This window comes from Pieris brassicae, chromosome 4 (genome assembly GCF_905147105.1).
Source record: "Pieris brassicae chromosome 4, ilPieBrab1.1, whole genome shotgun sequence".
Taxonomy (NCBI): domain Eukaryota; kingdom Metazoa; phylum Arthropoda; class Insecta; order Lepidoptera; family Pieridae; genus Pieris; species Pieris brassicae.
Genome location: NC_059668.1, coordinates 20,009,627 through 20,028,682, shown reverse-complemented (window position 1 = coordinate 20,028,682; position 19,056 = coordinate 20,009,627). Strand labels below are relative to the sequence as shown.

General features: G+C 37.9%; 1 protein-coding gene across 2 annotated transcripts in view; it reads left to right on the top strand.

The window, feature by feature from the left end:
- LOC123708225 (axin) overlaps positions 1-12,764 on the top strand; it is a 73,657-nt gene extending 60,893 nt beyond the window's left edge. For both annotated transcript variants that reach the window (XM_045658817.1, XM_045658818.1), the window contains 10 exons: positions 284-409; positions 670-815; positions 1,943-2,083; positions 3,142-3,253; positions 4,857-5,000; positions 5,263-5,368; positions 5,728-5,878; positions 7,638-7,814; positions 8,955-9,116; positions 9,961-12,764. In XM_045658817.1, the coding sequence (XP_045514773.1) occupies positions 284-409; positions 670-815; positions 1,943-2,083; positions 3,142-3,253; positions 4,857-5,000; positions 5,263-5,368; positions 5,728-5,878; positions 7,638-7,814; positions 8,955-9,116; positions 9,961-10,087 (1,392 nt within the window). In that variant the 3' untranslated portion in view covers positions 10,088-12,764. The remainder of the gene's footprint in view (positions 1-283; positions 410-669; positions 816-1,942; positions 2,084-3,141; positions 3,254-4,856; positions 5,001-5,262; positions 5,369-5,727; positions 5,879-7,637; positions 7,815-8,954; positions 9,117-9,960) is intronic.
- The last annotated feature ends 6,292 nt before the right edge of the window (positions 12,765-19,056 follow it).

The following is a 19,056-nucleotide window of genomic DNA, read 5'->3' as shown; positions in this document are numbered from 1 at the left end:
ATCTTTATACGCTTTCTGCCTTTGAAAATCTAAATAAATGGTATAATATGCAAAAATTTATTTCCCCTTTCAAGTATCCGATATATCGATTTCTTAATAGCTAAAATAAAATTTACTAATTTGACCGTTTATTATTAAAAAATTATTATAATTGTAATATTATTTAAAAAAATTGTCGCCATCCATCCTTTTCATTAATAATGGATTTTTTTTTATGTCTATGTATTTAAAATTTTCATTTAGAATGAAGACAAAAAGAAATTATATTAAATTTGTGTGTCAGGTGACGCGCGCCATAACTGAGACGACGTACCAATCGTTCCTCCGTTCGGAGGCCTACGTCTCGTACGTGAGTGCGGCCACGCAGCCTCTTTCCTCGCCTGACGCTTCGCCACCTCACCATAGAGAGGTAACTAAGCTCCTGAGAGAGACCTGTTTCTGTCTCATTTTTCTGTGTTTACAGTGATAGTGCCTATATCGGAGTTGATGAATTAATTTTGTATATTTTAATAGTTGAGTATATAATAATATATAAAGATCAATACATTGAATTTTATCATTATAATATAAGGAAAGCAAAACAATTTTTTTTAAATTATATTTTTATAAGTACGATATATTAAGGTACCCCTATACAAGAGCAAATTAAATAAGATTATTTTTTTACAGGTGTCAGTATGCGGCCTCGCAACATTACACGAAGGGCAGGAGATGTCAGGCGCGAGTGCGAACACGAGCTCAAGTACGAGCGCGCGTCTCACTCACGACGCGCTGCTCGCGACTCAGTCGCGGAGACTGCACTCGGACGTCGCACCGTCAGTATATGGCCCTTCGTGTTTCTTAGCTAACATTTGCATGCCTCGTGCTATTGTGCTTGACGATTTTTACAGCATTGGAAAAGTTTTTTAGATAGATTATTTAAAAAATAAGATGCAAAAGAAAATATTATTGGATACATTGCATTCAATTGACTAAATTTAAGCTTATTATGTAGTAAAAAAATTGTTTTTGATCACATTCTTAAAATAGAAATCTTTTCATACTAACGTCAAGCACAATTTAGCAAGTAATAGAACAACTGTAAATATACAATAATAATTGTACATTGACAGTTGTTGGCAATTTTTTTTACATATTTTTTATTCGCTTGGCGTAGCGTCAATACATTAGGTCTAGATATATTTTTGTTTAGATTACAAATTTTTATCCACATTGACGTCTGTACTTTAGCTGAACGCTATCGTGTGAATTTTTGTTGAGAGAATACACTAAAAATTATCCAAATCCTGCCAGTGTTAAAATTCAATACTAAAAGTTTGAAGCTAAAGTCAGCTTTGATGCCAAGTATGACTGCATTACAATATACTCAGTGCTAAGTTTCGACTCTTAGGGTAAGATCTAAAAATCAAACATATTGCGAACTTTGATGACTCCCGTGTGTCAAATACCAACACGTTTTCGACTTATTAAATTTACACTTAGCACAGACTCGCCTCGCCATATTTGTTTTTGCTTTAATATAGTAATATTTGATTAAAAAAGTTTTAATTGAAAGATTTTAGTTTATTCTCTTTTCTCCCCGTCCTGTTTAATTTTACAGCCAGCATGTAGTTAATGCTAATTACTTTATTTTCTCCCAGCAGCTTGATTGATTTTGTATGTTTTGCCCCTCATGTTTGTCCCCGCTGCATGTTTGCTGTCCCGACGACGCTGTTACATTCGCTGCATTACTGCTGTTACCGCCCAATCCTCGATTTATCCTACAATAAACACATTAAAAAAATCCAAAACTTATTATTATATCTCCTGTATATTATTCTAAACACATGACTTATATTTTCATAAAATTTGTCTTACATTTGTCCCGTTAATATTTCCTCTTGTATGTATTCTTGCGATTTGTTATCCCCGATCCCTATCCCTTGGCACATATCGGTAACAGTCACCGTCACAAGCGGTCAGTGTACAGCGCTCACGTGTCGTACGCGGGGTATACGCCGACGTCGCGTCAGGACTCGGAACGGGGCAGCCTCAGCAGCGGACGTACCGATAGTGATGCCGTCTCGCTTTCCGGCAGTAGCGTGTAAGTAGGATAGATAATGTACATTTCCAGTGAGGTCGCTACGCAAGGATCCTGATGTTATGGGAATATGTTTTGCCAAAACTTATTACTTAAAATATGATGTAACTGAAAAATATGTACAAACTCATGTACATAACTCTTAATTTATTGATTTATGTGTTTATTAATAAGAAATAACATTTATTTCTAACTAAACACACACAGATAAATACAACATAATAATAAAAAAATTAGAAAATAAAGAAATAATAAAAGGAATAAGGTACATTTTAAGTGTCGGGCTCAAACTCGGCATATGGCCAGTGCTGGTAATTTTGCCAGAGACAACAAAAAAAAAATTGCCAAAAAAAAAGAATGTATATAAATATTTGAAAAAATAATAATTGTAACAATTAACAGTGTAAGTTGTAAAGTCAGAACAAAGACAGAAACAATAAAAAAAATAGAAAAAATTAAAGAAAAAACGATTAGATTATAATAACGTTCACATTATAAACGATAAACGAGAAAATATTGTCTCGTTAAAATATAGACATGTTATACGTAGTCAATAATCAACGTAACGTAGGTAACATAGACAAGTTCCACTCTACGGATCGTTCTAAACTAAGGTAAGATATATATTAGTTTAGTTTTATTAGTAGGCTGTACCCCTTGCTTTTCCACTAATTTCTCATTTGCACCACATCAAAATATGTTTCTTTCGTTTGGTATTGTAGATTTTTTAAAGATATATTATAAATAGGACGAAATAAACGAAGATATTAAGAAAACACTTTTTAAACGGATTGGAAGCTATGTATTATTATTATAAACTTATAATTTAAAAAAAACATCCGACGTTTCGCGTGCTTTACAGCGTGCGTGGTCACGGTGACTGAAGACAAAAGGTGTTGAATGTCAAAAGTATCACAGCTGTAGATAATGTTGTGTTATCTGTATAAGCATAGCTTCAAGTTTAAAAAGTGTTTTCTTAATGTGTAAAAGCTATGTTAACAAAAGACAATAAGAAGAAAAGATAATTTTGATTTATATAAATAAAAATACGATAATTACAGGGATGGTATGTCAGTGCGCGTCCCCAGAGATAGCCGGGAGTCGCGACATCGGCAACGCTTGTACGGAATGGACAGACAGGCCGTTATCAACAAGGAGCAGGATACTGCAATGGTGATTTTTTTATTCTTCTCTTTCATATCACGTCTCGTCTATTTATCCCTCTCCCATATTTCTGTTCGGTCTCATAGAGTATCTACCTAAATCGGGTCAAAGGTTCCAGCATTGTTAGTTAAAACTTTTTGTGTTGAGTGGCGGTTGTTGTGGATATATGTAAAATGAAACGCTTTGATTGAAGCTTGGTAAGAACTGACTTCATGAGCTTATAACTAAGATGACATTAGGGCTAGTCGGGTTGCGACGCTGGATTAACAAAACTAACTTGCCTTATTGAAGAGTTCGTAAATCTAAGTGACAGTTATGTGTTGGACATTATTGGAAACGAGAAATGTTAATTTACGATTTATGTGTGTGGGAAAAACTTAAGGACTATTGGCTTCAATTGTGCGATGATTGTTTACAGTTTACATATTGTTATGGCTTCTAATTATTAACTAAAATATATACAGTGGAATCTCTGTCAAGGGAAATACAAAAAAATCGAGTTAACGCGTTTTCGTCTTAACAACTTCGAGATATATATGATTTAACTGTTGAAATTTCGACTTATAGGCGTGATTGCTACGTATATTTTTCGATTTGTGAAGTCAAATTTGAATAACAATTCAACTTAAATTTTGTTGTATATTATAGAAGTAAACTGTACACTTAAAGCTGTTTACTTAGAAAGTTTTATATGAATGTATTCATTGCCACGTGTATAGGACAATAACAATAGATTAGAAGCCTCTAATCGTTCGGGACGTTGATTTAGGATGTTTTCCAATCCCAAGTAAGACGTCATGATATTTTAATAACTACAGCTCTCGACGCGGCGTGTTTGTTTTGAAATTCGAGTATAGATATGTATTATAAAAACTTCGTTGGGAAATAACATTTTTTTCGAGTTACAAAGCCTAAATAATTCGAGATATCGATATGACAATTTTTTCGACTTACCGAGGTTCGAGTTATAGAGATACCACTGTATTAACTAAAATATATGTAAATTAACTAAAACAAATAACACAACTCCTGTAATGTAATAATTTCAACAATGTACAACTCCTCATTAATTCCTTTGTCATCATAGAACTGTTTTTAAACATGTCCGAAATAAGTTTTATTTTCTTAATCGTCATAAGCACTTCTTTGTTCTTCTGCATTCTGATTAGCAGGTCGGTTGTATGTCGTATGCAGTCTGTCCATACTATTTCGATGTATATCGATAAATCCAGATCTCAAACGCAGTTTTTACATGTATACAATTTAAGAAAAACACTTTTTGAACTGATTAAAGTTATGTATTATTATTAAAATTTCAGTGTGCGTGGTTAATCCGTTCAAAAAGTGTTTTTCTTAATGTGTAAAAGCTATATTAACAAAAGACAATACTATGTATAAAATTTTCTTAAAACATTACTTGATAAGCAGACATCTTCTTGTTTTTTTTTTTAATTACAATAAAAAAATATCGAATTTGTGAAAGCTATAAGCAGCCGTTTTCATTCGAAATTTGTTGTTATTAAAATTTTGTGTGTTAGTGTGTGAACGCAAGTGTGAAAGCAAATTTCCCAGAGGTGTGTACTTAAATTATAATTGTTTTTGGTTCGTCCAGATGATTCCCCGAACCCAACGAGTCCAGTCTGAACAATTACGAGTTCTGCCGCCGGCCGAATTTGCGCCTCTTCTAATTGAGAAACTAGAAAGAGTGAGGAGAGATAGAGAAAACAAGGAGAGACTGGAACGGAGATTAGCTGAGGTAATATGATTATTTCATTCGAGTTTAGTTCTAAATTGAGCGAAAATATCGATGGCCTGATCCTTAAGTAGTGAGTTTTAACTCCCAATGTTGTTTATAAATTCTGTTAAATTAAAAAAAAATGTTAAATTTTCGAAATACTAGTCGTCAATATTTATATCTTTAATAACATAATTGACAAAACCAACAAACATAAGGAGTAAATATTTCAATGATTTCAGACTTTTTTTTATAGATTTTTAATGTATTTCTGTATGATCAGGGTGAGGGTGACGAGACCTCATCTCAAGTGCTTCCACCACAGTTAGTTGCTGCCGCCATTCGGGAGAAGCTCCAGCCGGATGACGACAACGATCAGGATATTCTTGGTGAGTATAATTATACCTATTATCGTTGTTTGTCGAAAATGTTCTCGAAAACAAAAGTCGACTTATATACAGGATGGCCAAAAAGTCGTGGATCAAACGCAACTAGGGGTTAGATGGGGTCAACACTCGGTGGGCCTTAAACTCGACCCCTGATAACTCTCATTCATTTTGTAGATTTTTTCAAATCCTAATATGAATTAGTATAAAAGTCCATTTTCTTATGAAAACGCAAATCCAAGTACAAATTATCAAAATCGGTTACACATCTTAACCGATTCTGGTTTTCATGTTTATTCGATAAAAAGAATAAAAATTACTATTCGTTCATACTTTGAAATATTCTGGTGTGAAAATTGTAGATCAGCATGTATCCCGAGTATGGTCCGAACGCACTCCGGGTGGATCTCCTCCTGGTGGAAGACGAGCGAGGAGACACAATCGCCGAGCTCCTTCCTGTCTCTCTGCTGACTCGGGCCATTATGATGAACCGCCGCATCTTGCTACACGCAGGTCAGTTTAATGTATAATATTTAAGTTTTCCATAATTAACTTATTAGAATTTACTTAGAATTATTATAGATTATACATATTGTATAGATTCATAATAATAAAAAAATATTTTAGCCTCCTCCAGAACTTTCCATTGGGTTATATTCTTGACTTCTACAGCCTTGACCTTTTGTCAGTAATAGTAAGCAAAAATAATAGTACATAAACAAATGTGTTACCTTTTTATAGGAATCCTCGAAAATGCATTTCGTTTTCAAGCAATTTATGGGTAATATGTGTAAAAAAGTAAATAATTACTGTTGATGTAATCCCCAAATAAGAAAATCAAGGACCCTATAGTGTTTACCCCATAAAAAAAAAAACATTTTCATGACTATATAATAATATTGTTACGAAGACGGGTCGACTGCAATGTTTCTAGATTTTCCTCTACTTAGAGAACTTTTCAGCAGGCTGTAATATGATTTCTGACCGTTTCAGGAGAGGGTCAATCACATATTAGAAAATTGTAATTTCCATAATGTTACCCTAGTTTTCAGGAAGCTGAAACCCTTTTTCAGTCGGTTTCAGAACATGTGTAGTAGAGTGGTGCAGTTTTCAGGAGACCCGTTTCAGACGTTTTCAGGCCTAGGTAATACCCCTTTGATGAAGGAATATTCTAGACTGAACTTTCTAGGTGTGAGACAAAGACGAAATGATACGAGAGAGAGAGAGAAGATCAGAACTTTCTCGAAACTAGACTGAGCACTCTAGAACGCCGTACGACAAGGACGGAGCAACGTGCGAAAGAGACAAAGAGTGCGGACGTTCTAGAATTGTGCAATCGCTACTCAGTAGCAAGCCCGCCTAGAAAGTTCTCGAATATTGTTTAGAATTATTCCCAGGGATATATAGGCGAGCCGAAACGCGACTAGTCACCTTTAGTTTTGAATGCGATAACAAGAGAGAAACACCGAAGCGATAAAGTGCGAATAAAGTGAATACAAGTGATAAAGTACAGTGTGAAGTGTGCATAAGTGAAGTAATTAGTGACTGTGTTTTTGTGTGTTATTAGTGCATCTCTGCAATTAATTTGTGCCCATAAATTTCTCATTGATTTTTCAAGAAATAAACCCTTGGAGAAATCTACGGCATTTTCTATCCGATCCCCTAGCTCGTAACAATATAATTGAGAAATACACAAAAATCAGTGTGGGTGATGGGGTATCTCTTAATGCCCTAATAATGCGTTACATTACCGATTCGCGCATAAGTTTTTCTGATTTTTATTTATGGTTAGTAATAACCATGACGACAATGCAGAATCTCAGTTTAATTATCACTTTGTATAAAAAATGATATTCATGTGTTGGAGAATGGACTGTATGCCTAAGTATTTTCCTCGAATTTGAGGACCATTGTGACGTTGTGACTGGCAAATTGACCGGGGTTTATATAAATTCATAAAAAGCTGCAATAGATGTAAACGAACGAAAAGAAAATTTATTGCCACAGACTGATAATAATCAATGGCGCTACAACCTTTTAGGTCTGGGCCTCATATTTCTGTATCTGTTTCATGATCGTTTGTGAATTGAATAGGCAAGTAGGTGATCAGCCTTCTGTGCCTGACACACACCGTCAACTGTTTGGGTCTAAGGCTGGGTTTTCCTTCACCGTTCGAGCTAATGTTAAATGCGCATATAAAAAGTAAATCCATTGGTGCACAGCCGAGGATCGAACCTACGATACTGACTATAATTCAAAAAATATATTCCAGATCGTTCTCGAAGAAAACGGTGACGGAACTGACAGACAGTGGCGTGTCGGTGGTAAGCGAGGGTGGGGTGAGTGGGCTAAGTGCTGCCAGCGAGCCCCGGATTCTTCTTTGGATCGCTGAAGGGGAAAGGGGGGAACGGAGAGCAACCTCGGCTGATAGACATCGCCGGCAAACACGGTAAGTTCTCAAAAATAAATCTTATATATTTATTTGCATGTATAGAATTTGGTTTAGGAAGAACTTTGTACTACAATAAGTGTCGCCACTGACTGCATGTTACCTCTTAACACCCCTTACCTATACATCATTGTCTATTATAATTCTTTTTTTATTTATTTTTTGTTATTTTTTGTGTTTCTGTGTGTGTGTTTTGTTAGTAATAAATGTTATGTCTATGACTATTTCCCGACAATACATAAACATTTTAATACAGAACACGGCTGAAAAATGTATATCGGCAATATTTCTGCAACAGTATATGATTAATTATTTTGTCTATATAATTAAATATCAATGGCGCTACAACCTTTTTTTAGGTCTGGGCCTCATAATTCTGTATCTGTTTCATGATCATTTGTTAATCGAATAGGTAAGTAGGTGATCAACCTCCTGTGCAAGCCGGTTTCATCACGATGTTTTCCATCACCGTTCGAGCTAATGTTAAATGCGCATAGAAAGATAATCCATTGGTGCACAGCCGGGGATCGAACCTACGATCTACGAACACTGCTCTACACGGTCTATATACAGTAACCAAAATAAATAGAAATTAACACAAACGAACATAGCGCTACTTGAACGAATCATTGTAAACTTCACGTAGCATGAAAAAGGGACGCACTGAGGCCTTAAAGCGAGACAACATTAATATGGCTGAGAATTATTGCAGTATTTTGCAGCAAAGCGATCGTTTTGGCCATACGCCTGGGACACTAAATAGGACATAAAAAAATATTTGGTCATATATCCCAGCCATACTAAAAAACTTGCCGAGTATTACATTTTCGTGAAACAAAGCCCGTCTAGGAGGCCCTTTACACTTGGTATTTTTTTGTGGCCAGAGAGAGAGAACCTCTACCTTTCTATAAGAATTACCTATTCTGTTCTGAAAGAAGAGACATTTCCATGTGTATGCGGACCTAATTACATTATATGTTATTAAGTTTATATGCATACATATATTTAAAATATTGCCATAGAAATATTATAGCAGCGAGCACATATTTGCCGTATTTTTTTACTTTACAGATTAAACGTAAAATAATAGAATTTATTCCTAACTCCCAAATATTAAGCCATTGAATGTTATGCCCGCAGCGGTGGCGGCAGCAAGAGCAGCAGCACCAGCGGCGGCGTGGAGCAGACCGTGGTGGTGGCCCACTTCTTGGACGAGAGCGTGCCTTACCGCTTCAAGGTGCCCGCTTGCCCTCTCACTCTCAAGACCTTCAAGGAGTATCTGCCGCGAAAGGGGAATTACAGGTATCTGAATCCTACCATTATTTTTATAAAGTACTGTACCACAAAGAACGGTTCGGTGGCCATCAATACACAATTTTATACTAGAATAATAAGTCCTGAGTACATACCTCGTTATAATATCTTCTTACCAGGAAGAAAGGCACACAATATTATCAGCCGTAAGGATTTGGAGAAATTCTCTTAGTTTGGGAACAATAAGACTGATAACCTTACTTGCCTTACAATATTCACAAAACGCACAAAATTACAAAATTGAGGACGTCGCTACTAACAAAAAAAAAACCGTCAAACAAAATCCGAGTGAAACAAAGCTGTAAGTCATTAAAAAAATGTGACGATCGGCCGAGATAAAATATTTTAGATCACCCTCATTAAAATGTATGAAACTAAAATTATGTATATATTTTAACGAATTGAAGCTTCAATCTCAAGACAAACAATCCGCGAAAATAGAGGACACCGTGAGTCATTTCTGCAAAAACCTTCATCTTTTAGTCGAGACCAACTCCGGGGAAAAAAATACAGATAACACAACTGTCTCTACAGCTGTGACACTTTTGACATTTAACACCTTTTGTCTTCAGTCGCCGTGACCACGCAACCTGAAAAGCACGCGAAACGTCGCAAAAAAAATTAATTTAAAACTGTAAATAATTATGAGTTTATATATAGCATCAATCCGTTAAAAAAGTGTTTTCTTTAAATGTGTAAAAGTTATGTTAATAAAAGACTATAAAATTATGCATTTCAATTCGGATAAACAATCATTTTTTTGTGGTTGAAATAAAAAGCTAATCACCGATTAATATACTCATTGTGTATATAACATATAAATTATTTCCAGATATTTCTTCAAGACGGAGTGTGCTGATCTAGACAACACAGTGATTCAGGAAGAAGTCAGTTGTGACAATGACACGCTGCCCATGTTCGAGGGCAAGGTCATGGCCCGAGTCAAAGCTATTGAGTAACTTCAGGAATTTTGAAAATGTGTTGAATTATTTGCTACGTAAATGTTAGCTTTTATGATTTCTGTATTGGATTTTTTTAATCATTTTCGCATTCACAACACAAACGTTCTCTCCACTAAAGCTGAAATTCAGACGTCTATTTCATTTTTATAAAACCTGCCGGAAAATGTGTTTCACCGGGAATATATCCCAGTACCTCTGCGATTAACTAACTAATATAGATTGTAGCTTGGTAATTGTGGGTCAAACTTTAGCCTCAAAGATTAACGCAAATGTCCCCTAATCATTTATGAAAAGTTTTGTATGGTTCACTTTGACGAGGTCACTTAACCCAATATTTTGCTGGTCATCATAAATAGCTTGATTCACCAATATAACTATTTGTCTTTGATCAGCAAAATTGGTAGCGCCTTAATTCCTAAAATTACTCCAGAAGAAAAAGTACAAGAAGTAAAAAACCCTTTATCGTGACCGTAGCAAATGAAAAAATCGATAATTTTTTATAGACGGTTCTAGAAGAGCATAAAATATCTGTTATACGAAGCGATTATTATATGAATAATAACGTGGATATTTCTGTTACCATGGTTACGATATTTTCGTATACGATAATTGTAACTAGCCCACGCCTTTAAGATGGGGATATAGATCGTCAACATCGATAATCCTAAATTCTGATTTGAAAAGGATATGTAAGGCTTCAATCACAACATATATATTATGTATATAGTTGTCCGTCTGTAGTGTAAATGTGTCCACTACATATTCGTCGTGTTGCCTGTTTGATTTCTATAAAAATTATTTATTAGAAAATCAATTTGGCAATATTGCCACAGACAATGCGACGTTCTGTAAATAGTTAGCTGTATCGGTATAATCTATTGGATGTATTAGTGAAACAGCCCAGTAAAAAAAATTGTCTACCCTCAAAATACCAGTTATTTTTTTAATCAAATTTTCGCGTACGCTCAGATCAGAGACATGAATTATTTTTGAAGTCGCGTCCTCGATTAACGCTTACTTTATTTTTATATGAAAAATTGTTTTAATTAGTTGTTAGCGAATGACTGCTTAGTTGGTACGCACCGTAAGCGTTATGTTCTATTTGTTTTAGCGGGCGTTAGTTTAGCTGTGGGAATTTATATGAAAAAACTTTTAAATGCCGGTACTGAATGCCCAATATGTGGATCCTTTTAATATATAAAATCTATGTAATAATTTTTTAATTTACATATTAAAAAATGATTACAATTTGACCTAGGACAATTGAACAATTGTCATTTCTTAATCGAGTTAAGTTTTTTTTTAGTACATTGTTAAGTGGACAGTTTTCCGTTCTGCAGCTGTGAATAGTACCTACATATGTATATACATAGTTGTAAGATACATTATGTTTGCCGACGAATACTGCGCTCGCGCTATTTTGATAGTAGCCAATGGTGTTTGATTGATAATTTTAGCGCTAGCGTCGTATTCGCTTATACTTATTTTATCGAATATCAGACTGAATTTTGTATAATTTCAAAGTAATTCGAACCAACTCCACAGAGGAGGTAATGACTCAATTAAAGATTTACTTCCTAATCACTAGTCCTTGGCGTGCGTTCCGTCGACCGTGTATGGCCCACTTAAACCCAATAAATGTCTTTAAATCCAGCCAGTTTAGATAGTTGAGAAAAGTATTAGACTACCCGCTTTTTAATATTTTTCTGTTGTCTAATCTTCTTTCTCCTTTAAGTTCGTTCGTCATTTGTTTAACGGAGGGGGAAGGGGGCGACGGGACGCCGCAGTCCAATAGTACTTAGCAGCGTAAGAATAAGATGTATGATAGCTCGAGTCCGGTCCACTGTAAGATAGACGAGTGCACCATCACTGCACTATATTGAGAATAGGGTGCGTAAAAATGTGCCTTCAATGTTAATAAAATTTTTCATAGTTGATGCTTCTAACTAGCCGTAAGTTTGTAAATATAGAGTAGCGCTAACGAACTCTTTATTATTATTTAATTATATTTTAATTTATTACCTAAGTCGTGCGCATGCGCATATGCGCGTTTTTTTTTACATTTCTCCTCCGATTCCGATGTCTTCCTTGCCTCTCTTAGCTTAAATCTTTTCTATCTTAGAGAAATGTGTAGCTTTTTATAATTTAACAGATTTATAGTCCGTTCGGCGCTGATTGAACGCTTGTGAGTCGAAGCACCTCAAGCGAATATCTTCATGTATTTGTTGTCCCATTAAATTTCTCGAATGCATCGAAATTGTTATGAATAAAAGCCTCACTATATTTGTGTCTTAAGCCCAGTGTTTCGCGTATTTTGCGTTATTATTTAAAAAGTTTGAATTATATTTTGTCTTTCTGGTGATATTCGCTTGTAAATGTCGATGCGGCGTCACGAGGTTCACGAGTATGTATAAATAGATGATTATAACATTTTTATAAATACCAGTTTAAGGCACTCAGTTTGCTGGATGTATGTAAAATACTCGAGCGCTCGGAAATTATAAAATTGCTTGTTAAATTTGTAAAATGTTCCATTTAATGAAGAATGGTGTTAATTATGGTACATAGGTACGAATGATTCTCGGACAGTTGTTGCATCGCGAGAATTTCACTAATCGGACTGTATTATTTTTTTAACTAGCACATGTAACTATTAAAAATTAAAACTGGAACTGTGCCATACTCCTTGTTTTATTGATGTTTCTTTCCATGAATTAAAGATTTATTTATTACAGAAATACATACATTATCCTTACAGACTATGCCAATACGATAATGTCGAGAAACATTAAATAATTAAAATATAATAAACACGTTTATAATATTAAACACATAAGTTACACAATATCGCTACTGTGAATTCACTCTGCGAACATATAACAGTAGTCACAACGTCCTGGACAACGGGGATCTGTGCAGACTGGTTCTTCGCCCTTGGTATCGCAAATAACTTTTGTCTTCGCCGTCGCACATATCCCATAGGTACTAAAGGTCTTGAAGTACACTTGTGTTGCACACCACACCCCTCAAGACTTTCATTATGTAGTAGGCCAACTGTAAGTCCAGTCTAGTTTCCTATTTATTGTACCCCACCATCTTTAAGATAAATAATGTTGGGTACATTAATGTATAGTAGGGCTAGACGCCAAATTTATTCTGTATGCGCTGCAACATAAGGCAGTATTTAGCTTCTTGCGGAGCCCAAACAGACGAATTACACTCCAAGATACTTCTAACTAGAACGCTGTACTGATGGCTTTAATATTAGTGAACGTTGTTGCCCTTCGAAGCACAAATCCCATCCTTGCGTATGCTTTCTTGCAAATGTCCACTACATGATCCCGGAAATTCAGTTGGGCACTCGCACTCCTAAGTCTCTTACTGTCGTTTCCCGCTTGAGTAGCACCCCTTTCACGTTGTAATCATGATGACGAGGCAATTTGGCGCGACTAAATATCATGGCACATTTGGTAATATTTAATTGGAGCTTGTTTTTATTGCTCCACTCACATACTCTATCTACATCTCCTTGTAAGCATTCACTGCCGTCCAAAACTTGGATTGACAGCAGTAATTTTAGATCGTCCGCATAAAGATGGCATGTAAGATGTCTTATTAATTCTGGTAAATCGTTCACCATTATTTCAAACTGTAATGGCCCTAGATTACTGCCCTGACTCACGCCTGATTTAGTGGAGTATGGTACCAACTGACAACCTTTGTACTCTACATACTGCCGGAGATCTTTCAGATAATTAGCAAAAAAATGTAATAGTTTTGGAGTGAATCCAGTAGAAGAAAGAATCCAAGATATAACAACGCAACTGTGGATTGTGAAATCGAATTGGGTTACACCTTGTCGGACACACCTTTACTAGAGAAGGGACAAGTTAAAAGTATCCGTAACCGACACAAGCATGGTGAATGTCATGAAAGTGGATGAAGTAAGAGGGGAAAAGTCAGGATTGTAGCTGGTGGAGACCTGGGGCATCTGCCTACTCCTTAGGAAAAAATGGCGTGATAATATTAATAAATAAACATAACACTCTGCGGATTTGACGGATCATTCATTTTTTACACAGGAACAAGACATTGAAAGAAGTGCCACGACCTTTAACCCGCGTTTGTTCAGGTTTTGACATAAGGGAGTCATACTTATAGCCAACTCTCGGCTCCTGTCATAGACAATTCAATCAATATTTATAATAAAACAGCCACGAAATATAAAACGGACACCTAAAGATACGGGCACATTTAAGGTTGCTTTCAGTTAATTAAATGAAATGTCTGACGCACTTTAATTCCATTTTTGTCGACGACAATGCTCGCCCGTACCGTTCTGAACGTGGAAGCACGTACGTAAGAAGTTGGGATCCGTCGTTTACATTGGTCAGCCCGAAGACCTGGGTGCCTACCATGAACTTACCGAACGAACGAAAGAACGATAATTTTGTTTATGGTTTCTATGTGAGTTCTGAAATTTAACTGTCAAACTTGCTTCAACACATGTTTCTTTAAAAATAAAGTATAAAATTATTTATGTCTTTATATATATTTATTTGAATTAAAACTATTATTTTGATAGGAGCTTTCAATATGTTAGTGTTTACAAAATTTCAGTTATATAAATATAGTTTTACAAATTGTTTTACTTATAAATATGATGCGGTAAGTATTGTTCATAAATTTGTTTTCTAAAAATAAATAAGTACCTATGTAATATCCTTAAACATAAGTACTATAATATACTATAACAAAAATAAATTTCTTCAAATTGTAGAAAATTAGTTTTTCCGTTAACTAATTATTCATATAATATAAATAATTATATTTTCTTTACAGCTTATCCTGACAAATTAGCTGAAATGAGAGACTATATGTTTATATCCAATTGAACATTGCTCGAAGACATCTTTTTCTATCTTTATAGCGTCATCATAGCTAAATGAATACTGTTATTATAATTTTTCCAATGGCTTATTATTTACTTGTATTGGTCGGGTGGCCTGGAGTGCCACGGCGCGATGTTTTGGAGGTGAGGATGTTGAGAGGCGTCTGCTCGATCAAACATCCTCATCGCGAGCCGTGCGACGAACTCGTCGATCAACTCCATCCGCAAGTCTCGCGCTATGGTGGCGTTCCTCACGTAGCGTGGTGCCTTACTGCGCGCCGTAAGACGGTGCACAGTCTTCGGCGGTTGGTCTCCTTGGCGTAGGAGAACCACGCCGGTGCCGCGTACATGAGGTGAGGGCGCACATACAGTTTGTGTAGCGCGAGCTTAGTGCGGAGAGGTAGGTTGCCTGTGAAGATTGGGCGAAGCGTGTGCGCCGCCCACTTGGCTCTCCCTACAGCCCTGGAGATGTGGTGCGTCATGGTCAGACTCCGGTCTATGGTGACCCCTAGATAGGTGACCGGCGTCTTCCACGGCACTCGTTCGTACCCTTCGACGGTTGCGCGCAGAAAAGGACAACTTTTTGCCGCGCCTCGATTTTATCGTCTACGCACCCTTCGCATCTTGGTACCACATGTTACCACTAGTGGCCAGTGTAGGATAACTTTTGTATATAAATCTACAGTTTTTAAAAATTAAACACATTCCACATTCTATCTTCACCTCTTCTCTACGAATTATTAGGAAGTTTTATTTTAACCAAATAAGGATTAATCAACCTAAACCAAAACTACCTAAAGTGGTGACCCCGAGAAGAACACCAAAAAAATTGAAGATGTCGAACACAGAAAATTCCGGTGCAGAGCGTCAAGTTTCATCACAACCGTCGAGCCTAGAAGTCTCCGGTATTTCACTGTCGCTCCGTGTGCCACTATTCTGGCGCGACCAGCCGCTCCTCTGGTTCTGCAGTTTCGAAGCAGCAACCGCCGATCTGAAACCAAACCAGGCCCAGCTCGCCCAGATGGTCATCGCACAGCTTGAAAAGCAAGATATCCAAAACATCGCTGATCTCATTTACTCGCCGCCGGAAGCAGATTACTACAACGCCATTAAAGACCGTTTAATATCATTATACGAAGAATCTAACAGCGCACAAACGAAGAAGCTACTGTCGCAAGTTGAGCTTGGAGACTAGAAACTCAGCCAGCTGATGAGGCAAATGAAGCAGCTTAATATGGACAAATTTCCCGAGAGCACCATCAAAATGATGTAGCTCGAGCATCTGCCGCCACACATTCGTTCCGTGCTAGCCGTCAGCGAAGCGTTTAAAATCAAAACGACGCTTGACGACCTGACCTTGCTCGCGGACAAAATGATGGAAGTCCACACGCCGTCGCAACACATCGCTGCCGTCGCAACGCCTTACGTACCTCTAGCGCCACCACCTCCAGAACAACCAACCATCGACACCCTCATCGGTGAAATAAGAAGGTTGTCTTTGGAAGTTGCCGAGCTACGAGCACAACCTCGCGACAACTACCGCAACAGTCGTTCTCGCCACCATTTACAATCACGCTCCCGGAACGCGTCAACAAAGCGCAACGAAAACCGACGAGAGTCGCAGATGGAAGATCGAAGCCGGAAAAAATCTCCAATGCCGTACTGCTTTTACCATCACCGCTACGGTATGGACGCGAAGAAATGCGCACCACCATGCAGTTTCAAGCCCATAAACCAGTCGGAGAACTAAAAGTAACGCTGGCCGCGGCGGGAACCGGCGTTACCGAATCATCACACCGCCTTTTCGTTACCGACAGGGTAGCGAAACTTACCTTTTTATATTTTATATAATATCTCCGTGCTACCAAAGACAAAAGTCTCACGCGAAAAACCACTGCCATTTCAACTCTGCCAAAAACACGGTCATTCCAACATACGGAGAGAAGTCACTCCAACTTGATCTTAACCTTCGAAGACCATACACATGGAAATTCGTTGTAGCAGATGTGTCTAAGGCAATCCTGGGAGCAGATTTCTTGCAGCACCACCACCTCATTGTCGATGTCAAAAACCGAAGATTGATCGACGGGAAAACAAAGCTGGTAACAAACGCTCAACTCAGTACTGCAGACATACCTACAGTTCGTAGTATTGACATTGAGCAAAATTACCACAGCATACTAGCAGATTTCCCAGGCACAACCAGAATCACTTCAATGAAGCTTAGTCTCAAACATTCCGTCGAACACTTCATTGAAACAAATGGACCGCCCCTTCACTGCAAGCCACGCCCCATTGCACCGCATCGTTACGAAATGGTCAGGAAAGAATTCCAAAACATGATCGATCAAGAGTTATGCAGACCAAGCAAAAGCCCTTGGGCATCACCTCTTCACGTCGTGCCAAAGAAGAATGGAGACCTACGCGTGTGTGGTGATTACCGAAGGCTCAACGCCATAACCAAGCCCGATCGGTATCCCATACCACGTATACGTGACTTCACATACCAACTCGCAGGGAAGAAAATTTTCTCCACACTCGACCTCAATCGCGCGTACCAACAACTGCCAGTCAGCGAGCAAGATGTGGAGAAAACCGCCATCATCACACCTTTTGGTCTTTTCGAGTTTCCGCGCATGTGTCCTGGTCTAAAGAACGCCGGACAGACTTTCCAACGCTTTATTCACGAAGTACTGCGCGAACTCGACTTCGTATTCCCTTTCGTTGATGATCTACTCATAGCATCAATCGACGAGGAAGAGCACCGAAAACATCTACGCATCGTATTACAGCGACTAGAAGAATACGGCATCACCATCAACCCTTCAAAATGTGTTTTCGGCCAGCCAACTGTGAAATTTCTCGGTCACCAAGTCACAGCGGAAGGAATACAGCCACCCCAAGAGAAGGTACAAGCTATTACAGACTTTCCAAAACCACAAACCGTAGAAGAACTACGACGTTTTCTCGGTATGATAAACTTTTACCATACAAGCGCCGTTAAATACCTATCTGCACAACGTGACAAAACTAAGATCGACTGGACCACTGAATCAACGCAAGCTTATGAAGCATGAGAGCATAAAAAACGCCGCTTTACTTGCTTATCCGTCTCACCAGGCGACACTTGCTATATTCAGCGACGCTAGCGACAAAACAGCTGGTGCCGCACTCAATCAATTTATCAACAACTTATGGCAACCACTCGGCTATTTCTCGAAGAAATTCACCGACGCACAGACTCGCTACAGTACCTACGATCGGGAGCTACTTGCCATCTACATGGCTGTCAAACATTTCCGCAAAATGTTCGAGGGACGAGAAAAAATAATATTCACCGACCACAAGCCGCTAACTTTCGCTTACACAAAAACAAATACAAACAGCGAATCACCGAGACGCACCCGACAGCTACTTTATATCAGCGAATTTACCACTGATATACGACACGTCAGTGGATCTCAAAATGCAGCCGCAGATGCATTATCACGTGTCGAAGCAATCACCTGTCCATCGCCAATCGACTACAATCTACTTGCAGAAGCTCAAGAGCGCGATAGCGATACCATTAAAGCACTCAGTTTACAGAGCAACTTATGTTTCAAGAAAGTCAACCTGCTCGTCTCAAACATCAAATTACACTGTGAAACTTCAACCTCACAGTTACGTCCGTACCTACCAGAAGAATACCGACGTACCGCATTCAACGCAGTACATAACGTTAGCCACCCTGGAATCAAGACTACGAGAAAATTAATTACGCAACGTTACTTCTGGCCCTCAATGAACGCAGACGTCGGCAAGTGCGCAAAAGTATGCCTACAGTGTCAGCGCGCCAAAATACAACGCCACACATCAAGTCGATTATCAATTTTTTCACCAACCGAACGATTCGAACACGTTCACATCGATATCGTTGGTCCGCTACCTACCGCGGCCAGCGGTCATCGATACCTCGTGACAATGATCGACAGAGCAACGAGATGGACCGAAGCATACCCACTATGCGAAATATCAGCTGAAGACGTCGCCAAAGCGGTATACGAAGGTTGGATTTCCCGTTTCGGTTGTCCTG